Here is a 21,857-nt window from a genome sequence, read left to right as displayed (position 1 = left end):
CCCTTGTGTGCTGTTGGTGGAAATGTAAATTTCCTATAGTGCATCCACTATAGAAAACAGTATGGAGATTCCTCAACAATCTGCTCAAAATACAATTATCATATAATCTAGCAATTTCACTTCTGGATATATATCTGAATAAAACAAAATAACTATCTTAAAAAGGTATTTGCCCTCCTACATTCACTGCAACATTATTTACAATAGCCAAGATATGGAAGCAACCTAAATGTCCATCAATAAATGAATGGGTAAAGAAAATGTAATGCATGTACACACTAGAATATTATTTAGGCATAAAATGAAGGACATCCTTCATTTTCAACAACCTTGATGGGTGGACCCTGAGGACATTATGCTAAGTGAAATAAGTGGGGCTATAACGACAAATACTGTATGAACTCACTTATATGTAGATATCGAAAAAGAATGACTGAACTTACAAAGAACAGATTGATGGTTGCTAAAGGTAGGACCTGAGGAGGAGGACAAAATGTATGAAAGTGGTCAAAAAGCACCAACTTCCAGTTATGAAATAAATAAGCCCAAGGGATGTAATGTGCTATTGTTAACAACATTGCATTGTACATTTGCAAGTTGTGAAGGGAGTGCATGTTCTCATCACAAGAAAATAAATTGTAAATATGTGTGGTGATAAATTGTGGGGATAATGTGCGGACTCCTGAGGCTCGGGTTGAGTAAGGACAAGCAGCTGGAAGTCTGTGTCAGAAAGACGACTTTCTGAGACCAGACTCCTGGCTTGTATTACTCCCCCAGGCTAGTAGGATAAGAGTCATTATCTCATACCAGGAGTTGAGTTTTGGGAAAATGAGTCTTGGGAAAAGAACAAAGATATAAGTGTACTCTACAAATATGTAAACTTGTTAGGAGCTGTTTTGAATAGGTGCAGCTGTGCTAAAATTCAATATACTTAGGAATACTTGCCAAATATATTTTTATAAATACCACTGCTAATAAAGCCTGAGCATGCATTTGCTCTTGATCACCCGCATTTGCATCCCCTGCGTCCTGATTTGCGCGAGCTCCACCGGTCGGTCACTCACCCGGGGTTCACGACACAGCGACGTCGACCACAATAAATACTACCTAAACTTGTGGTAATCATTTTGTAATATACTCATATACATATATCAAATCACTATTTGATTTGATACCTAAAACTGATACCTAAAAATAATGCAATATAACTATAATAACTAAATACCTAAAACTAATGCAATGTTTGTCAATTGTATCTCAAAAAAAGATGAAGATTGTAGAAAGCATGTTCTATGAAGAATGTCTAGAGGTACATACACTGAAGAAGGGAAAATGTAGATGCTGAAATATGGAAGTGGGGATAAGCTTATTCTGAATTGCTCTGTGATAGCTTAGAGATCTCACTTATAAGACTGGTATAATAACTACATATTTCTCACAGGGCTGTTGTGAGAGCTAAGTAAGTCATTGTATGTTAAACACTTAGAATACTTTCTGGCCTATGAGCAACAGAGGATAGATAAAAACATTAGAGATGTCCAGTATAGCATATTGATTAAGGGATACTATTTAATTCTACTTGATAAATTTAGTCTTTTAATTTTATATATCTGTTGGTGGGATAGTCAGTGCAGCCATTATGGAAAATGGTATGGAGTTTCCTTCCAAAATTAAAAATGACCCAGCAATTCCACTGCTGAGTATTTATTCAAAGAAATCAAAAACACTAATTTGAAAAGATGTATGCACCCTTATGTTCATTACAGCATTATTTACAACAGCCAAGATATGGAAGCATCATAAATGTCCATCAATAGATGCATCAATAAAGAAAAGGTAGTATACATACAATGGAATATTACTCATCCATAAAAAAAGAATGAAATCTTGCCATTAGTGACAACATAGATTGATGCGGATCCTGGCCTGCAGGTGCTAGTGAACAAATGTTGTCGGTGCTAGTGAACAAATACACATGGACAACAGAAGTCCTGTGGAGAAAAAGAGGTGGCATGGCCACTCTCTGATTGAGAGAGAGGGTGAGAGGGCCAGAGGTCCCTGCCTGGACAGGCTTTTATTGTTTTTCTGGGTACATTACATGGAGGGTAGTCCTCATTTACTATGCACAGGTTCACTGCAGGGGACTACCTTTTACAGATAACAAAGGAAAGAATGTTGCTAATTACTTCAAAGAGAAGGATGTTGCAGACCAAGAGGAAAAGTGGTTGAACTGGTTACACTCCATACCTGGGAGGTTTAGCACAGACTTTAGGAAGTTCCAGTAAGCACTTGCTGCCTCAATTCAGGGTGAGGGAGTTTTAGCAAAAGCAAGTCTCATAGCAATCTAGGTACAATGCAGGCCTGATCCCCCATAGGAAAACCTCTCTGTGGGCATGGTCCTGTGTGCTGACTCACTTCCCACTGGTTTTCCATGTGGGAGTTGAGCTACATTTCCACACCACCTGAAACAGCTCCCTCCAATAGATGGACCTAGAAGTCTATGTTAAATGAAATAAGCCAGGCAGAGAAAAACAACACATTATAATTTCACTTCTATGTGGAATAAGGAAGAAAGAAAGGAAAGAAAGGAAGGAAAGGAAAGGAAAGGAAAGGAAAGGAAAGGAAAGGAAAGGAAAAAGGAAGAAAGAGAAAGAAAGAAAGAAAGAAAGAAAGAAAGAAAGAGAAAGAAAGAAAGAGAAAAAAGAAAGAAAAGGAAAGAAAGAAAGAAAAGGATAGAAAGAAACTCATAGGTACAGAGAACAAATTGATATTGGCTAGATGGGAGGGGGTTGGGGGGATAGACAAAAAGGTGAAGAAATTAAAAAGCATGAAAGTATGAATTTACAGTTATAAAGCCCTGGCCAGGTGGCTCAGTTGGTTGGAGTGTCAGCTTGCACACCAAAATGTTGCAAATTCAATTCCTGGTCAGGGCACACACCTAGATTGTGGATCCAATCCACAGATGAGGCGCATAAGGGAGGCAACCAGTTGATGTTTCTCTCTCACATTGGTGTTTCTCTCTCTCCTTTCTTCTCTCTAAATATGTCCTCTGGTGAGTATTATAAAAATGTCACAGTGATATAAAGTACAACATAGGGCATATAGGCAATAATATTGTAAAAACTATATATATTGTCAGATGGTTACTACACTTATTATGGTAATCACTTCTAAGATATAAAATGTCTAATCAATGCAACTGAAACTAGTATGATATTGTACATCAAGTATAACTGAAAAATAAAAAATTTAAAAGTTGTATCCTGATGTAAAAAAAAAAGAATAGGTGTCAAGGCAGAATTCATATTGGATGTTCTGGGGTACGTAAAGGAAGCTTTCTAAAATAAGATGCAAAATCCACAAGTCAAAAGTGAAGGCACTGTAAAAGATGATTAAAAATGAAAACTGTGTATTGTTAAAGCAACTTAATTAGTTATAATTCAGAGACTCATTGGGCAAAAGGATTGAATCTTATTAACAGATCATGGATTCAATCACAATATACAAAGACAACAACAAATTAGAAAGAATAAAAAATGTCCCAATCCAACAGAAAACTGTATTAAATATCAGAACATAGCACAAAAGAATATCGTAGAATGGTTGGTAATAATATGAAAAAAATAATCAATGTTGCTAACAATCAGAATTAAGAAAAACAATAATAAGTTAATATTTGCCAATCAGAATAGCAAACATTTAGAAATAATATTCAGGAAGTGGAGAGATGTAGTAAAACAAGCATTCTCAGAACAGAATGACAAGTTTATATGGTATATACAAAAAAATTGTGCAAGGACGATGACCAGAGCATAATTTGTAATGGTGAAATTGGAAGCAAAGCATATGCTATGCTATGCTATGCTATGCTATGATAATTAGATCAACGATACAGTTCTGGATTAAAGGCAAGGGGATTTCCATGATGCATGATAAGGTAGAAACACATGAGAGAACAGTTTGCATTAAATAATCCTGTTTATGTTAAAAAACCCTATGTACTTTTGTATGTATAATATTTATTCAGCGCTTACTCTGTGACAGGCATCACTCTAAACTTTTTGTATATTTTAACTTCCTTAATTCTCATAAAAATCCTATGAGGTAGATAGTATCGCTAATCCTCATTTTACAAATTAAAAAAGAGACAGAGTGCAATTTGCACAAAGTCAGAGATGAGAAGGGATTCAAACCAAAGTGGTTTGGTTTCCTCACTCCTTTTTCAGTATCATTTTCTCAATTTCCTTACCTCCCCCACCCTTCTATTTCCCTTCTTCTGCCCTGCCATCTCCTTTATCACTCAGTAAATTTCCAAGTGTCTCCTGACAGGGTCATGAGGAGAAAAGTCGGGGTGCAAAAGGTATGTTTTGTTTTTCTCCATATTCGGCTTTATGGTGTGGAAGATCGTGTGTTACTTTTATGAATGAAAATTATAAAAGAAAAGGGAAACCAATGAATTCAGTTCAGTTCAACAAACACTTATTGTGCATGGATGCCAGTCGGAAGGAACCTGAAAAACTAAACATTCTAAACATATACGATCTGTCTGACACTAAAAAATAGTTAACATCATTTCCTGAGAGACAGAGGCTAAGACTGAAAGAGGAAGAGAGAGCGAAAGTGAAAAGCCTCCATAAACAAAAACAAGTTTGACCTTCCTTATCTGTGGTCTGAACAGTTCACCGCTCTCAGCCCTGAAAGCAAGGAGTCTAAGGGAAGAGGTCAAGGTCTGAGGAAAGAAGTACTCGGAGTTCAGTGCCTTCAGCCCCACCTCGGAGGCAGCCGGCTCCGGGTTTGTGCCTGTCCCAGTTCCAGCGGGTGCGGACGGCCCAGCTGCCAGCCGCCCTTTGGCCGCACTGGGGACGTTTCTGGAGTCCGTCCGGAGGGCAAGAAGAAGGGCGGGGCAACATCTCCGCACCGCCCCGGGGTGGCGGTCTCCCTGCAACACTCCTGCCTCCTAGCAACTACCCGGACATCTAGGGAACCTTTCTGTGCACGTAGGATCCCGGAAACAAAACCGGGAGCGGTCGCTCCGAGGCCCTTTCCTGTAGACTTCAGCGATGGTTGTGTAACAAGCAGGGCAGGGCCACTCAGGCACCCAGAGAAGCAGCGCCGCCGTCCGCGCCAGGGATCCCGGTACTCGTTGACCCCGCTCGGCCACGGAGCAGCAGCAGCCACAGGTGGGCGGCGGCGTTCTCTGTCTGGGCCGCGGGCGAGGGGCCCTGGGGAGGCTGGTGACACAGGGGCGTGAGGGCTGGTTTGGGCTGGTGCTGAGATTGGGGGGACGGGATACTGGGGTTCTAGGGGCCTAGGGGAGCCCCCGGAAGTGGAGCCCGGGCCCAGCAAGGCGCACCAAGTGACCAGGTTTGTAGGTACGTACCCCAGGAGCAAAGCGCCCGTGAGAAGGAGATTCCTGCCTGAAACCGCCCCCAACCTGGGTTCCCCTAGTGCATCTCTACACAGCCAGAGAGGAAAATCTGGGCCAGGGGGATCTGCCAGCCTATTTCGGAAGAAGAGGGAGCTATTAATAGAGCCTGCTAGCTGGCGTTTAACAGTAAATACTAATTAGGAGTATAGATGGAATTACCCTAGGCACCCTGGGACACCAGAATTGGAAACGCGGAGGAGGTTTGTAGATTAGAGGCCAAGCTGTTATCTCGGGAGTCCGTCTGTGTCCTCCCTCTACTACTTAATATCTGGGGACTCTGACCTCCAGCCAGTTTCTTCACAAACCTTCCTTCCTTACCTCATCTCTGAAATGGTGTGACTATTCGGAGTTACAAGAGTAGAGTAGGATATGTACTAGTGTAACTCTGTTAGAGCAGGGTCTGGCACTGCCCCAGGCACTCCATAACAGGTTTTATTGTTTCTAATATTTGACAAAGCCCCCGCATCTCCAAATCTACTGTCTCGTTCCCGTTTTATTTCTCCATTTAGTCCTGGAAGTCTGGCATGGTAGCTTCCCAGTTCCAGGGGACAGGCAGCAAGCAGTCGTCTGTCCTGGCTTAGCAAGGTGAGGGATGTGGCTAGTACTGTACAAGTGTCACTTGCTCCGTGTGACCTGTCAGGCGATTTGGGATCCCCCTTTTCTCCCTTGAACTTTTGTACCAGCACAAGTTTCTCTGAATACCGCCCTGGCGAGCATGGCAATTGGAGGACTTGGAATGCTGGACTAACGAATGAAAGGAGTGGACTTGTTCACTTGGGTGGAAAGTGGCATTTGAAATAGCCAGGTTGTAAATTAAGCAACCTTCAAATCTGTAAGGGATGCATTCTTTCTGACTGAAAGGAATGAAATAATTCTCTACACACATTGTTGAGTCAACAAGCACCCATTAAGCACCTTGCCTGGGACCAGCCACGCTCCAGCCTTTGAGAGTTTAGAGAGCAGCTGGAGAAAGAGTGAATGTGTGAGGATGGTCTCCCAGGCACCTCTTCATCCTCAGGTCTAATGATCTCTCCCTCTTGGTCTGTAACCCACAGACCTTTCCTTTCCTTGAATGAGAAGAGCCCCCTCAGCCTCAGGACTTCTACCCATGCAGTTACCTCCATCTATAACCCCACCCACTCCTCAAACACACTTCTTTGAGCTCTTGGATCTGTCTTCCTTGACACCCTCTCCCCATCACCTATCTTAGTGCCCCTATAACTCTTCATTACCATGCCATTAGATTTATTTATAGCACTTCAACTGTTTGTAGTAATATTGTTATTTGTCATTTTTTCTAGTGATTGTTATAGTGACTTGTATATTCTTTATGCCTTCCATCAATATTTCTTGAAAAGAAGCACAAGCTTTATACTAAGTGAATATTTATATAATATTTATATATGTATGTGCATATTATACAAAGGGGGACCCCCCAAAAACCAAATTATAATCTGGAGGGCATGTCCCTTGTAGTACAGGCTGCCAACCCCTCTAGGTGAGTATTCCAGGAACCCATCCGTTTACAAGCCAGCATTGTTGTGAGAGACTTCATTAAACTTCAGTAAATTTTTTGAAGACTCTTTCCATGTCTTTTTGCCCATTTCATGAAGGGCGATTTATGAGCACACCTGCCCACACTGCACTGAGTATTCAGCAGTTTTTGACCAAAAAAGGCATGATCCCTGTGGCCTGCCCTCCATATTCGCCTGACCCCCCTGTGAGTGACTTTGTTTTTGTTTCCCCGGATGAAAATGTCCCCAAAGGGAAACATTTTGAGGATGTGGAAGAGGTGAAACAAAAAATAGCAGAAGCACTAAAAGGCATCAAAATTAATGAATTCATAAACTGTTTTGAGCAGTGGAAAAAAGTCTCGATTGGTGTGTTGCATTAAAAGGAGAGTACTTTGAAGGTGACTTAAGTTTAAACAACATGTAACAATAAATACACAATTTTTTAATAAATAAATTCCATTTTACGGGGGACCCCTTCGTATATAAACCTGTGGAAAGAGCACACCAGGGAAGATACAGAACATTTCCATTGCCACAGAAAATTCTCTCTTGTCACTTTCCCGTCAGCCCCCTCCTATCCCAGCATCAACCACTGTTCTGATTTCTGTGGCTAAGAGACTATTACTCAGTGGATGGAGCCATGATAAAAGCAGCTACATGGACGAATCTCAAAAATACGTTGAGTGAAACCAGACACAAAAAGCACACACTGATTACATTTCTATAAATAACCATATTTTAAATGCTTTCTATAGCACAATTTCGGCTGACACCATTTGCCAATAGGACCTACTATGCTGCTAAGACCCGTAGGCTTTAGAGACATGCATGTGGGTAAAATTATTTTAAAAATACGAGACTCAAAATAGTATAACCAAATTAGAAGGAAAAGTCAAATATGAACAAATGAGCTCTGTTTTGGTGTTTGTTTAGTACCACTTTGGATTTCTGTGCAAGAAGGAAATGATCTTTCACCCTATGAAACAAAGGTAAATATTCTGGTATTCAAGTTGGTTCTGTTTGGCAAGGAAATGGGCACTTACGGCACTTATTACTTAAAAGCCTCCACCTGTTCCTAATGTGATTCACAGCATTTGTTTATGAATTTCCTCTTTCTGGCACATTCTTTCTAACTGGCATTGTGCTCCCCAGGCTCAAAAAACTAAATGTGAAAAATATATATGTTTTTTTAATTTAAAATATTTTATTTTTTAAAGTAAAAATATTTAAGTTAATAATTTTAAAGTCCCTTCCCCCTCCCGCCCTCCCCACCCCGCCCCGCCACACACACACACACAGAGTATGTGTTCCTCCTCCAGATATTATTCAGGATTTGTCCTTGAAATGAGGGCCTTTCTGCCACTGTAGGCAAGTGGAGAATGATGGGAAAATGCTGTAAAATTGGTTAAAGGCTATAGGATATTTTGTAACTAATCATATTAAAGAAGGCTGTCCTACAAGCAACAAAGGATAGATAAAAACTTTAGAGATATCCAGTCCAGTATGTTGATTAAGGAATACTATTTAATTCTATTCCACAACTTCAGTCTTTTAATTCTATATATCTGTGAAGGCACTTAGCATATTTAAGGTAATGGATATTACTTTCAATGTGTAATTTTTGATACTGGAGGTGTGAGGTTGACAAAAGTAACCATGGCATTTGGTATGTATGACTTTAAGTCTCCTTTTACTGTTTTATTACAGAAACTAAAACCTGAATGTGGCCTATGGAAATGTTTAGCCAACTTTGGTTACATGTGCTTATTTGCTTATTGATCATTTTACCAATTAACTGAAGAAAAGCATACATTTTAATCTTTTTGCTCTTTTTGCCTGATGAGGTCCGCAGCAGTTGGTTTCTGACTAGGTAATGAAAATTTGTATTTGTATTATTCTAAGAAAATTCAGGAAGTGAAGTCAGTAACTCGAACAAATTGTTCGCTTTCTTCCAAGCCAAGTAAACACATTCCAAATTATTCAACGATTGCTGAATTTACTTGAGTATATAATTAAGAGGTGATTACAATTAGAATGTATGTAAGAGTTTTACTAGATTATGAAATTTTATGCCTAAAGTAGGCAATGATAAAAATTTAAGAGGAGTGACATGATTCCCTCGTGGGAACACCAGATTTTAGTAAAAGACAGAGGGATCAGTTGATTTTTGTTGCGCGTGGGTCACCGGCCAGCAGTGACCACGGAACGCTGTGGATGGCTCGACAATAAACACGCGAGAAATAACAACATGCACAGAGACAAACTAGTTTCTGTGGGGAAGTAGGGACAGAATGGCCACCCCCCCCTAGTGGGGAGCACGCTGATTTACCGTCCATACCTGCTTTTATTAGGCTCATTTTGCATAATAATTCAGGTAAAGTACAGCACTCACCAGGGGAAGTAAGGAACTATAGAAAACAAAGAACTCTGCCCGTCTATTGAGTTGGGGGTCAAAGAGCTGTAAGGCTGAGGAACAAACTAGCTTCCTCCTAAGACCCTTCTCATTCAACTGAGAGCATTCCAAACAAAGAAGGTTTCACAGTAATTTACATGTTCTTTCTTAGGCCTGATCACCCCGGGAAATCCGCACTTCTCAGTACCGAGCTGTACTACCCTGTCATTGTTTCAGGCTTAGGTGGAGCACGGGAACTAAGGCCACCGAGAGATAAGGAGATTTTCTTCCGGACACTGAGAACTCAGACTTTGTCAAAGCCGAGGAGTGAGGGTCCATCACCCCCTTTTGCTGCAGCCCCCCAAGTCCTTCTTTTGGGGGGGCCTCCCAAAGTGATCGTGCCTGGCTTGGGTTGTTCCCCCCGTGGGGAATCTTACCCGTCTTTGGCTAACCGACCAAGCTTTTTGGGGGTTCAGCAGCAGAAGCAGCATTCCTGCCAGGGAGATAAGCTTTTGTCTCCTTGCTGGCTCACGGTTCCAAGGGCGTTCCCTTAGCCTTAGCCTAGGCGGGGGTTTCAGCCTCTGATACCAGTCAGGGCGGTTCCCAACAGATTTTTATTTACCATTTAAGACAACACAGTAGGAAGAGTTAATAAAATGGCAGTCACACCTGGAGAGGGCCTGGGAAGGGCAGGGATGATTTATATTAGTATGTGGGTCCAAGATGAAACAGGTAACAGAGTTTTTGCTTCACATGTTAATTGTAATTAACAGGCATATAGGGATTTAAAGTGGAGAGATAGGGAAAGTAGTGACTAGACAGTAGTGGGAAAGACTAGGACTGAATCAAGGCATTGGAAGACAGAAGTACTGAGTACAGCGTTTATTTTTGTTTATTTTTTATTATTTATTATTTTCAGTAGAAATAACCAAACACAAAATTTAAGTTGGATTTGTTATGCTACTACAACTATGGGAAACCCTGAAAGTGGATGGATTCTCTGGCTAAAAGCATGTCTTTTTAAATTTTTTATTTAATCTTTATTGTATTTTTTTCCATTACCATTTAGTCCCCTTAAGTCCCCTGCCCCCAGCAATCACCACGCTGTTGTCCATGCATGTCTTAAAGCATAGAACAAAGGGTCAGACCTTTCAGGTTTTCCATTTAAGCTGGCAGAAAACGTCCACAGGACTGGAAATTTCCAGAGATATTTACAGTAGCATAACCTGATAGCTAACCTTTCTCTTTCTCATGTTGGACCATGCCAGGAGCCCAGCTCTGAGCTGTCCACTAACTGGGCTGACTTACAACTTCTGAAGTCGGACTCAGAAACATAGCAATGGGGAATGGACCAACCAAAGGGTTTAAATGAGCAGATTCTAATTCTGGTAAACTGGATGAATGGAGGAATGCCTTACTTGCATGTATAGTTTCAGAGTATCTTGTTTTAGCAGTCATATTTGACCTATAAAATTATGACTTATGTATTAATATAAGGTCTTTTTTTCCAGAACTCTTTAAATCATGGACAAACAAAGTAAGTAAATTAAGTGTAGACTTTTCTCTTTCAATGTTAAATCTGTTGTTAATACATTCGTTATCATATATTTTATTCAGTTTCTGAAATGATATGGTTTGCTTTGTGCGATTTATGTTCTAGTTCGGTGTTTTCATATACATGTGCACAGATTGTCACTACCACTAGTGTTTCCTTTTAAAATATTTTTTAAAAACCTTAGATAAACCTAAAAAATTTTAGACTTGCTGGAAAATACATTGTATAATTTATTTATATTTCATCTGGATCAGTTTTCTCTTTTCCATGTGTATTTCATGCACATTGAGTATTCAAACATATTAATTAACAGATATATTTAATATGTCATTTCATTGTCATAAAATCCTCACATAAATCCCTGATATGTATATATTTTTTTTCATAACATACGCACATGAATAATTTTAAATAAATACCAAACATGTTCTGCCTTTTTTTCTTTCAAGAAAATTTTAAATAATTTGAGTATTGACAAGCATCTAATAAGACTTTGTCTGATTAAAAATCTAAAGCAATCCATATGAGGGAAAATATAAAAAATAAAATTTTGTGTTCTGAAAGGTTTTATCATCTTTCTTTATTTTTGTTTAGATAGCCAAAGATGTTTGTCTCTCACCACAATGTCACTCTTGCTACCTATAGTATCATTTATTAGGACCAGAAACCTTTGCTCTTCTTTAGGAAGTTTTATGATTTTCTCTTTATGTCTTCTATAATAATTTAATCTTATTTGCAAAAGTCAAAGCTTTTTAACTGTAAATGTATATAATATTAAGTTATTTTGTTTGCTATTAACTTTGGGATGCTTCAAATCACTTCATAAAGATTCTTTTGGCCACAGTGATCGTCACCTTTTTTCTTTTTTCTTTCTTTTCTTTTCTTTTAATTAATTAAAATTTTACACTTGGAAAAAGGACTTTGCCTCAACTCAGCACTAACACCTACTGGGATAAATTTACAAAATAACTTGAAAGCAGCTCTTATGATTAGGAGTCAATGGTAGGAGTTTCTATTTTGTTAAACAGGGTATGTCTTCTTTTTTTTTATTGAATTTATTTGGGTGACACTGGTTCACAAAACCATACATTCAAGTGTACAACTCAATGAAACATCATCTGCACATTGTAGCGTGTGCCCATTGCCCAAAGCAAAGTCTCTTTCCATCCCCATTCTCCCCCACTTTGCCCACCTCCACCTTTCACCTATCCCTCTTTCCCTCTGACCATCACCACACCGTTTCTATGTCTATGTATTATGTACATTTTATGGGGTTTTTTTTGTTTAATCACTTAACCTTTTTTCATCTAGCCCTCCAACTCTGACAGCTCTCAGTCTGTCTCATGTGTCCATGCCACTATTTCTATTTTGTTTGTCACTTTATTTTGTTCATTAGACTCTGCAGTCACCTTTTAACTTTTCAGTTTCATATAGATAAATTGTACATATATATGTTTGCATAAATAGAAATGAAGTATAAATATGTATACTTTATATATACATATGCATACATTAAATGCATATATGTAAATATACATATATAAAAATTAAATACCTTTAAACAGTATGATACTCCTATGATTTTATAAGTTACTTCAAGTTGCATTTCTCAAATCCATTTGTGATTCATATGCTCTTTGCTCTATTGGGTTCAATTTGCACAAGAATACAGGTAAAGCTCATCAGTCATTGTCAGGCAGTAAGGATCAAACAATACATAACATTCAAAGAACCACAAGGGCTTATTCTGAGCTAAAGGGCCATAAAACTTTTGGAAACAAATTCATTTTTTGCTTGGACCCTTATCAGAAAATTGGGGGCATTCTTAGCAAAGCTGGTTTCACAGGATTTTATGCATTCTTTCTTAGGCCCAATTGCCCCAGGGAACCACCCATTCCTGCCCAGGGCTGCACCGCCCTCCAGCATTGTTTCAGGCTTAAGTCAGGCAGGGGAAATAAGGCAGCCAAGAGATTAGGAGACTTCTTGCAGACAGAATGAGGACTCAGGCTGTGTCAAAGCTGAGGGGCGAGGGTCTATTACTCCCTTTTTCTATAGTCCCCAAGTCCTTCCCTGAGGGCCCCACTGTGACTACGCCTGTCTCAGGTCATCCCTCCCTTGAGGAATCTTACCCGTCATTGGCTAACCAGTCATTCGCCTGGGGCCAAGCAGGTGAAGTAATGGGGGCAGAGGCTGTGCCCCTGGCGGAAGATATACTTTGTCTCCTTAGTGGCTTATGGTCCCCAGGTCTTTTACTCAGTATTAGCCCTGGGGGATTACAGCTTCGGAAACCAGGTAGGGCAGTTCCCAACTGTCTTTTCTCAAACTTGTAGTGGATTTCCTGGAGATCTATTGAGTCTGATCCTGTTATCTTCAACTCAGGTTGAGAGTGGGGGCTGTGAGCAAAGCCTTGAGAGAAACAGAAGGGCGTGGTTAGAAGGAACAGCCTGTGGTATTTCAGAAATACATGATAATTCGGGGAATGTTGCAGTATCTGCCTTGATGGAAGTAGATTCTCTGTTGCCTGGATTTGCAGTCTCCATGGACTTCATTCTGCTGACCTTACTATGAAGCCAACTGAATGGAGGAGAGAGGGGGCCCCAGAATCCAGCTTTCCTGCCGAAACCACATGGGTAGAGTGATTTTAAAAGGCACATGAAAGGGACACATACTGGAAATGTGTGAGATTGAAAGTCTAGCCAACATTTCCATGTGACATGTCCCCATGATTCAAAAAGAAACTTCTGAATTTACAGTTAGTAAGTCATGGGAAAGAGAGGAGGGCATAAGTGTAGTGTGCACTGGACTATGAGTTCCATGAGGGCAGCCCCAGAGCCTAACTCAGGGGTGAGACAGGAGATGCTCCATAAATATTTATTGTCAGGTTGGGGTGGCTGTTGAATGAATAATTGGAGAAACAAAAAAATGAAGGACTCGGATGCTGAACCATTTATACATATTTTGGGGTCATTTAAAGCAGGTAACATTTAATGTTACTTTATTATAGTTAAGGCAGTTATGATATTTGTAGATCAAAGTCAGTCAAATATTAGAATTTACTTTGGTCACCCTTATTAGGATAATTCCAGAGTAAGCATTAAAAAAACACTTTTAGAAAAAAGATTTAAATACAGCTATGTATGCATTATATTAAATATTTAGTGGAGGCTTATGGGGTAGAGGGATCTAGCAAAAAAGAAAAAGGACTCATGGACACAGACAACAGTGTGGTGATCGCAGGGCAGAGGGGGTGGTGGAGGTGGGAGAGGGTATAGGGAGCATAAATGGTAAGGGAAAAAATAAAACATACATTGAAAACATTTAAAAATAAGAAATTCCTGTAGTAGTGATTATAGATATCTTTAAAATCAGTCATAATCCTTTCATTCCCATCTACACATTTACCTGTTTTTATTTATCTCTTCATACTCTAAATGTGTTTTTACAACACTCTTTTTTCTAATACGAACAAAATAAAAGTATGGAAGTGAACACTCATCAGGCATAGCCGAAAACTAGAAATTCAACCCCAGTAACTCAAGCTGTCTTATTTCATCCAAAAGAGAATTTGTTTGTATCAGGATTCTACAACAAAATGATTCTGGTAACAAGCACAGCTTTTGTTAAATGGAGAAATCACTCTCTCTATTTCAATACAGCATAAGATCATACAAATGAAGTTATGTATAGATTCTCTATTTTTCTTTCTAATAAGTATTTCATTAAAGCACATATATGTTTGCCTCTCCTTGAATTACAGACGGGCAAATGAATGCTCCTCACCCAGGAACAAATTTCCCAGCTGCGTATCCTCAATATCCTCCAGCAGCATTCCAAGGTAAAAAAAATTTTCAAGGTATAAAACCAAGGTAAATCAATCATTGATATTCCCAAAAGGGCAGGTGTGTGTGTTTCTGTCTGTCTGTATATTTATTATAGTATTGCACTTTGTTGAAGGTGCAATAATGAAATTGCCAGCCTAGCTCTTGATTGTTTGTGGTTGACGATATCTTATCATAAGTATCATTAAAGTAAGTTTTATTTATGCAGGGTAGTAAAGGTATAGAGTTAGTAAAAATAGTAGTGAGTTTACATTTAGCAAGTGAAATATAAAGCTGCATGTAACTTAAACCCCAAAATAAACAAGTAAAATATTATATTGATTCTCCATCTCTTCAGAAAATTGTGATCCTGTAATTACATTTAGAAGATTTAATCCTGAGTGTTTTTGAGTCACGCATAGCTCAGGTTAATTGTTCAGTGAGAGTAACAGAAAAGGCATGACTGCTTTAATAAAACAAAGCTACAAGCAGTAGAAACGTAGTTACCTGGGCATAATTCTCATTTTCACTTTGTAAAATGTAAAAGCTTTCTTTTTGTTTACATGCTGAATTACGCCTTGCATTTGAGTAGGCAGGCTACCCACATCTTGAGAAACCATTGGGGGACTTTTGATTTCAGGTTTGAAGAGAAAGTTATATGCATTTTGTATTCTACTCTGAACAGTCTGCTTAGGAGCCGAATGGTCTGTTGAATTGTCTAACCGGAAATCTCCCAGTGGGGCCCAGATGTCATCAGATGTTTGCAATTAAAATAATGTGAGCTAGAAAAAATCCAAGGCTCTAAGGTAATTGTCTCAAGAGTACCTGTTTTAAGTGTTCCATGAGAGCTCTTAAAAACACTAGTGCGAGAGCACAATCCCAGAAAAAAACTAAAGGAGAAGCTCAGGGAGTGGGACTCAGGGACTGGTAATTTTTTAATTACCCAGGTTAGTCTAACTGGCAGCCAGGACTTCAAACCACTATTCTAAATTCTTATATGGTTGGTATTCAGTCAATTACTAGCAAGTCTGTAATACTCATCTAAGGAGAGATGAGAGGAGGCACTTGGAGAATGATTTAATCCACCTATAACTAATTAAAAGTAGATGATACATAATTAAATTGGTTATCATAAGACTTGAGAGTTTGTAGGAAAAAATAGCTCAATTTTACTGTTCAAGTTCAAGGCCACATATAGCATAGGTTTTAATGTAACAATACTGATAGCTTAATATTGAGAGCTTATTTGCCTAATGTGGATGAACTCATTTAATTCTCGGATACCCTTATGAGGTAAATGCATTAATTATTCCTATTACCCAAGTGGGAACACAGGTATAAAGAGGCTTATTCAGGCTTCAAATTCTGGCTTCTGTACTTAATAGTTGTTGTTGGTTTTAAACAAATTGCTGTACCTCCAAGCCTTAGTGCTTTTAAAAAAAAATTATTGTATTTTTTCCATTACATTTATATATCCCTCCTTCAGTCACCACTCTGTTGTCTATGTCTATGAGTCCTTTTTCCTTTTTGGTTGATCTGCCATCCCCTAAGCCCCCTTTCCCCCCAGCTGTCATCCTGCTCACTATCTATGAGTCAGTCTCTATTTTGCTTGTTAGTCCGTCTGTTCATTAGATTCTACATATGAGTGAAATCATATGGTTTTTGTCTTTCTCTGACTAGATTTCACTTAGCATAATGTTCTCTAGGTCGACCCATGCTGTCACAAAAGGTAAAATTTTCTTTTTTTACAGCCGAGTACTATTCTGTTGTGTAAATGTCCCATAGCTCTGTTACCACTCATCTACTGATAGACACTTGTGCTGCTTCCATATCTTGGTGATTATAAAGAACACTGCAGTGAATATAGGGTTGCTTATCTTTTTTCAAATTAGTGTTTTGGGTTTCTTTAGATAAATTCCCAGAAGTGGGATCACTGGGTGAAGAGATCCATTTTTAATTATTTGAGGTATCTCTATACTGCTTTCCACAGTGGCTGCACCAGTCTGCATCCTAGCCGACAGTGGAAAAGGGTTTCCCTTTCTCCACATCCCTGCCAGTACTTGTTGGTTGTTGATTTATTGATGATAGCCATTCAGACAGGTTGAAGATGATATCTCATTGTGGTTTTAATTTGCATTTCTCTGGTATTAGTGACATTGAGCATCTTTTCATATGTCTACTGGCCATCTATATGTCCTCTTCAGAGAAGTATATATTCAGTTCTTTGGCCTATTTTTTCATTGGGTTGTTTCTTTTTTTTTTTGGTGTTGAGTTTTGTAAGTTCTTAATATATTTTTGGATATTAACCCCTTATCAGATGTATCAGCAAATATGTTCTCCCATTCTGTGGATTGTCTTTTTATTTTGTTGATGGTCTCCCTTGCTGTGCAAAACTTTTTAGTTCAATGTAGTCCCATTTGTTTATTATTTCTTCTGTTTCCCTTGCCTATGCTGAAGATATATCTGATAAAATATTGCTATAAGTAATGTTCAATATTTTGCTGCCTATTTTTTTTCTAGGGTTTTTATGGTTGCAGATCTGTACTTGTCTTTAGTCCATTTAGAATTTATTCTTGTGTGTGCTATAAAAAGGTGGCCTAGTTATGTTTTTCTGTACATATCTACAATTTTCCCAATACCATTTATTGAATATCTTTAGCCCATAATATGTGCTTGCTTCCTCTGTCAAATATTAATTGGCTACAAAGGTGTGAGTTTATTTCTGGGCTCTCTATTCTGTTCCAGTGGTATATGTGAATGTTTTTATGCCAGTACCATGCTGTTTTGATTATTATAGCTTTATACAGTTTGATATTAGGTAGCATGATTCCTCCAACTTTGTTCTTTCTTAGAATCACTGCTGCTATGTGTAGTCTTTTGGGGATCGATATAAATTTTTGAAATATTTGTTTTAGTTCTACAAAATATGTCACTAGAATCTTGATAGGATTTGTGTTGAATCCATATATTGCTTTGGATAGCACGGTTATTTTTTTTTTTAAACAGAATGATTATATTTCAATACACAACTTGCTTACAACCAAAAACTAAAACAGCACAGTAAAATAACAAAAATATGGTATTACATTTGCAATGCATGAGATATGGTTAACACTTTCATCATAAATGAGCTCTTAAGAAACCAGTTACAAAGACACCAACAATCCACGGGAACTGGAAAAAAAAAAGGAAATAATACAAATGGCAATTAAGAATTAAGACTATGATGAGTGTCCTGAGCATTGACTGATAATAATTTCTCCGTGGTATCACACTGTCAAAGCACAAACATGCTGTGCTGTGCAGTCTGAACTCTCATACACGCCGAGATTGATGAGGACTCTCTACAATTAGGCGGCTGCTACTGTTTGACTCAAAATATAAATTTTGGACTTCTTTAGCCCCCAGCTTTTCTAATGACTTAAAATTATTTCAACAAATTACTTGGAACAAATTCAAAGTGAGTTTGCAACTGCACATTTACTGCACAGAAATCATGTAGCCAGTATCTGGGCACCAAAACACTACTTGACTACCAATTCATTCGTCAACACAACCCAAGAGGGTGTGCACAACACTCCACTGATGATCACATCACAGGGAGCAGAATCAGTAACAGTTTGAGAACTGTGTATGGTGCCAGGTGGGTGCCTGAAATATGGGGTGGAACATTTTGAAGTATATGACTGTCTAATTACTGTGCTGGATACCTAAATCTAATAATATAAAATAGTAATGAATGTCTAATATAATTGAAAAATCAAAAAGAGGCAATCTATACTGGGTACTAAAAAAAGAAAACAAAGGCACTTGAAGGGAAACTACTGAATATATACTTAACAACTATCTATGTCCTCTAAAATCACAAGATGACTTCTAGTGACTACATTTCAAATCCACCCTACGGTGCGTGGAGTCAAACACATGCCCTCGGGGATAGCATGGTTATTTTAATGATATGAATTCTTCCTATCCATAAGCATAGTATGTGCTTCCACTTATTTGTATCATCTTCAGTTTCTTTCTCCACTTTTTTATAATTTTCCAAGTGCAGTTCTTTTACATCCTTGCTTATGTTTATTCCTAGATATTTTATTCTTTTTGTAGCAATTGTGAATGGTACTGTGTTCTTAATTTCCCTTCCTGTTACTTCATTATTGGCTTATATAAATGCAACTGATTTATTTTGTATCCTGTTACTTTACTGAATTCATTTATCAATTCTAGTAGTTTGGGGTTAGGAAATTTAGGTTTCTCTTTATATAGTATCATATCATTTGCAAATAATGACAGTTTTACTTCTTCCTTTCCAATTTGGATGCCTTTTATTTATTCTTTTTGTCTGATTGCTGTAGCTTGGACTTCCAACCCATGTTGAATAAGAGGTGAAAGTGGACATCCCTGCATTGTTCCCAATCATAAGGGGAACACTTATAGTTTTGTTCCATTGAGTATGGTGCTGCCAGTGGGTTTGTTATGTTTAGGTATGTCCCCTCTATTCCCACATTTCTAAGAATTTTTATCATTAATGAGTGCTGGATTTTATCAAATGTTTCTCCTGCATCTATTGATTGGATCATGTGGTTTTTATCCTTTATTTTTATTACATGGTGAATCACATTTGTTGATTTGTAAATGTTGACCCAAAGTTGTATTCCCAGAGTAAACCCCACTTGATCGTGGTGTATGATCTTTTTGATGTATTGCTGTACTTGGTTTGCTAATATTTTGTTGAGAGTTTTAACATCTGTGTTCATCAGAGATATTGGACAACAATTCTATTTTTGTAGGGTCTTTATCTGATTCTGGAATTAGGATAATAATGCTGGCCTAATAAAATGAGCTTGAGAGCCTTCCCTCCTCTTGAATTTTTTGAAATATTCTGAGAAGTGTTAGCTCTTCTTGGAATATTTGGTAAAATTCCCCTGTGAAGCCATCCAGTCCATGGCTTTTATTTGTTGGGAGTTTTTGGATTACTGCTTCAGTTTCACTAGGTGTAATCTGCATTCAGATTCTCTGATTCTTCCTGATTTAGTTTTGGAAAATTGTATGTTTCTAGAAATTTATCTATTTTGTCTAGGTTGTCCAGTTTGTTGGCATATAACTATTCATAATACAGTGATCCCTCACCTATCGCAGCAGTTACGTTCCAGAGACACCTGAGACAGGTGAAAATCTGTGAAGTAGCGGCGTTATATTTATTTTATTATTTATATATAGTTTAAGGCTTTATAAACCATTCCCACCCTCCTATAAATCTTTCCCACCCTCTTACTAACCTTTCCCACACTCTTATAAACATTTCATATGCTCTTAAACACTTTCTACACTCTTAAACCTACGTAATTTTAACAAAATAGAAAATTCTATATGGGTACTCACCAGTGAAGTATACAGTCGTCCCTTGCTATATCAGGGTTCACTTTATTGCGGCTTCACTGTATTATGGGTTTCCCATGATAGTGAACCGCGATATAGCGAGGGACTACTGTATTTTCTTATGACCCTTTGTATTTCTTTGGTATCAGTTGTTATTTTTCCTCGCTCATTTCTGATTTTATTTATTTGAGTCCTCTTTCTTTTTTGATAAATCTAGTTAAATGTTTGTTAGACTTGTTTAATTTTTCAAAGAAACAACTCTTGGAGTCATTGTTTTTTATATCATTATTTAGGCTCTATTTTGTTTATTTCTTCTCTGATCTTTATTATTTCCTTCTTTTGTTCACTTTGAGATTTTTTTGTTTGTTCTTTTTCAAGTTCCTTTAAGTATAAAATTAGATTGTTCATTTGAGCTTTTTCTTGTTTTTTGAGATAGGCCTGTAATGCTATGAATTTCTCTCTTACGATTGCTTTCTTTATGTCCCACAGATTTTGGACTGTTGTGTTCTCATTCTCATTTGTTTCAAGGTATCTATTGATTTCTTCCTTGATCTTCTTGTTGAGCCATTCATTGTTTAATAACATGTTATTTAGTTTCCATGTCTTTGTGTGTCTTTCAGTGTTCTTCTTGTTATTGATTTCTAGTTTCATTGCATTGTCGTCAGAGAAGATGCTTGATATGATTTCAGTCTGCTTAAATTTATTGGGACTTGTTTTTTGTCCTAATGTGATCTATCCTAGAAAACATTCCATGTGCACTTGAAAAGTATGTATATTCTGCTGTTTTGGAGTGAAATGCTCTGAAGGTATCAATTAAATCCATTTGATCTGGTGTGTCATTTAAGACTGCTGTCACCTGGTTGATTTTCTGTCTGGAAGATCTATCCATTGAAGTAAATGCTGTAATATCACCTACTATGACTGTATTTCTGTCAGTCTCTCCATTTATGTTCATCATGATTTGCTTTCCATATTGAGGTGCTCCTATGTTGTATAAATGTTTACTAGGGTTATATCCTCTTGTTGGATCATTCCCTCTATCATTATGTAGTGACCTTTTTGTCTCTTAATAGCCTCACTTTTAAAGTCTATTTAGTCAGATATAAGTATTGCTCTCTTGGCTTTTTTTCCCCTTTCCATTTGCATGAAATATCTTTTTCCATCCCTTTATTTTTAGTCTGTATGTATCTTTCAACCTGAGATGGGTCTCTTGGAGGCAGCATATATATGGGTCTTGTTTCCTTATCCATTCAGCTATCTTATGTCTTTTGGTTGGAGCATTTAAGCCATTTACATTTGAAGTGATTATTGATATATATGTATTTAATGCCATTTTATTGTTAGACTGTTTCCCTCTGTTGTTGTTGTTTTTTATTTTTTTTATTTTTCTTCTTAAAGCAAGCCCTTTAATATTTGTTGCAATACTGATTTGGTATTAACAAACTCCTTTAGCTTTGTCTGGGAAGCTCCTTATTTCTCCTTCCATTTTATATGATAGCCTTGCTGGGTCAAGTAACCTCAGTTGCAGGTCCTTGCTTTTCATTACCTTGAATATTTCATGGCAGTTCCTTCTGTCCTGAAACATTTCTGTTGAGAAATCAGATGACAGTCTAGTTGGTGCTCCCTTGTAGATAACTGCCTGCTTTGTTCTTGTGGCTATTAGGATTCTCTCCTCATCTTTAAGCTTTGTGATTTTAATTATGTTGTGTCTCAGAGTAGGCCTCTTTGGGTCCACCTTGTTTGGGATTAACTGTGCTTCTTGGACTTGTCT

General features: G+C 38.0%; 1 protein-coding gene across 7 annotated transcripts in view; it reads left to right on the top strand.

Annotated features, from left to right (window-relative positions):
* Nucleotides 1–4,679: 4,679 nt before the first annotated feature.
* The window catches only part of PLSCR1 (phospholipid scramblase 1), a 36,705-nt gene continuing 19,527 nt past the window's right edge, over nucleotides 4,680–21,857 (top strand). The window contains exons 1-5 of one of the 7 annotated variants that reach the window (XM_045851538.1): nucleotides 4,688–5,180; nucleotides 5,938–6,013; nucleotides 7,876–7,931; nucleotides 10,846–10,871; nucleotides 14,647–14,724. In XM_045851538.1, the coding sequence (XP_045707494.1) occupies nucleotides 10,859–10,871; nucleotides 14,647–14,724 (91 nt within the window). In that variant the 5' untranslated portion in view covers nucleotides 4,688–5,180; nucleotides 5,938–6,013; nucleotides 7,876–7,931; nucleotides 10,846–10,858. Of the gene's footprint in view, nucleotides 5,181–5,937; nucleotides 6,014–7,875; nucleotides 7,932–8,786; nucleotides 8,813–10,845; nucleotides 10,872–14,646; nucleotides 14,725–21,857 lie in introns of those variants that run through there. The other 6 variants (XM_045851536.1, XM_045851540.1, XM_045851542.1 and 3 more) reach the window with 6 other exon arrangements.

This window comes from Phyllostomus hastatus, unplaced genomic scaffold (assembly GCF_019186645.2).
Source record: "Phyllostomus hastatus isolate PE091 unplaced genomic scaffold, TTU_PhHast_1.1 phas_contig_86, whole genome shotgun sequence".
NCBI classification, from domain to species: domain Eukaryota; kingdom Metazoa; phylum Chordata; class Mammalia; order Chiroptera; family Phyllostomidae; genus Phyllostomus; species Phyllostomus hastatus.
The sequence above is the reverse complement of the archived record's forward strand: the minus strand, read 5'-3'. Positions and strand labels throughout refer to the sequence as shown.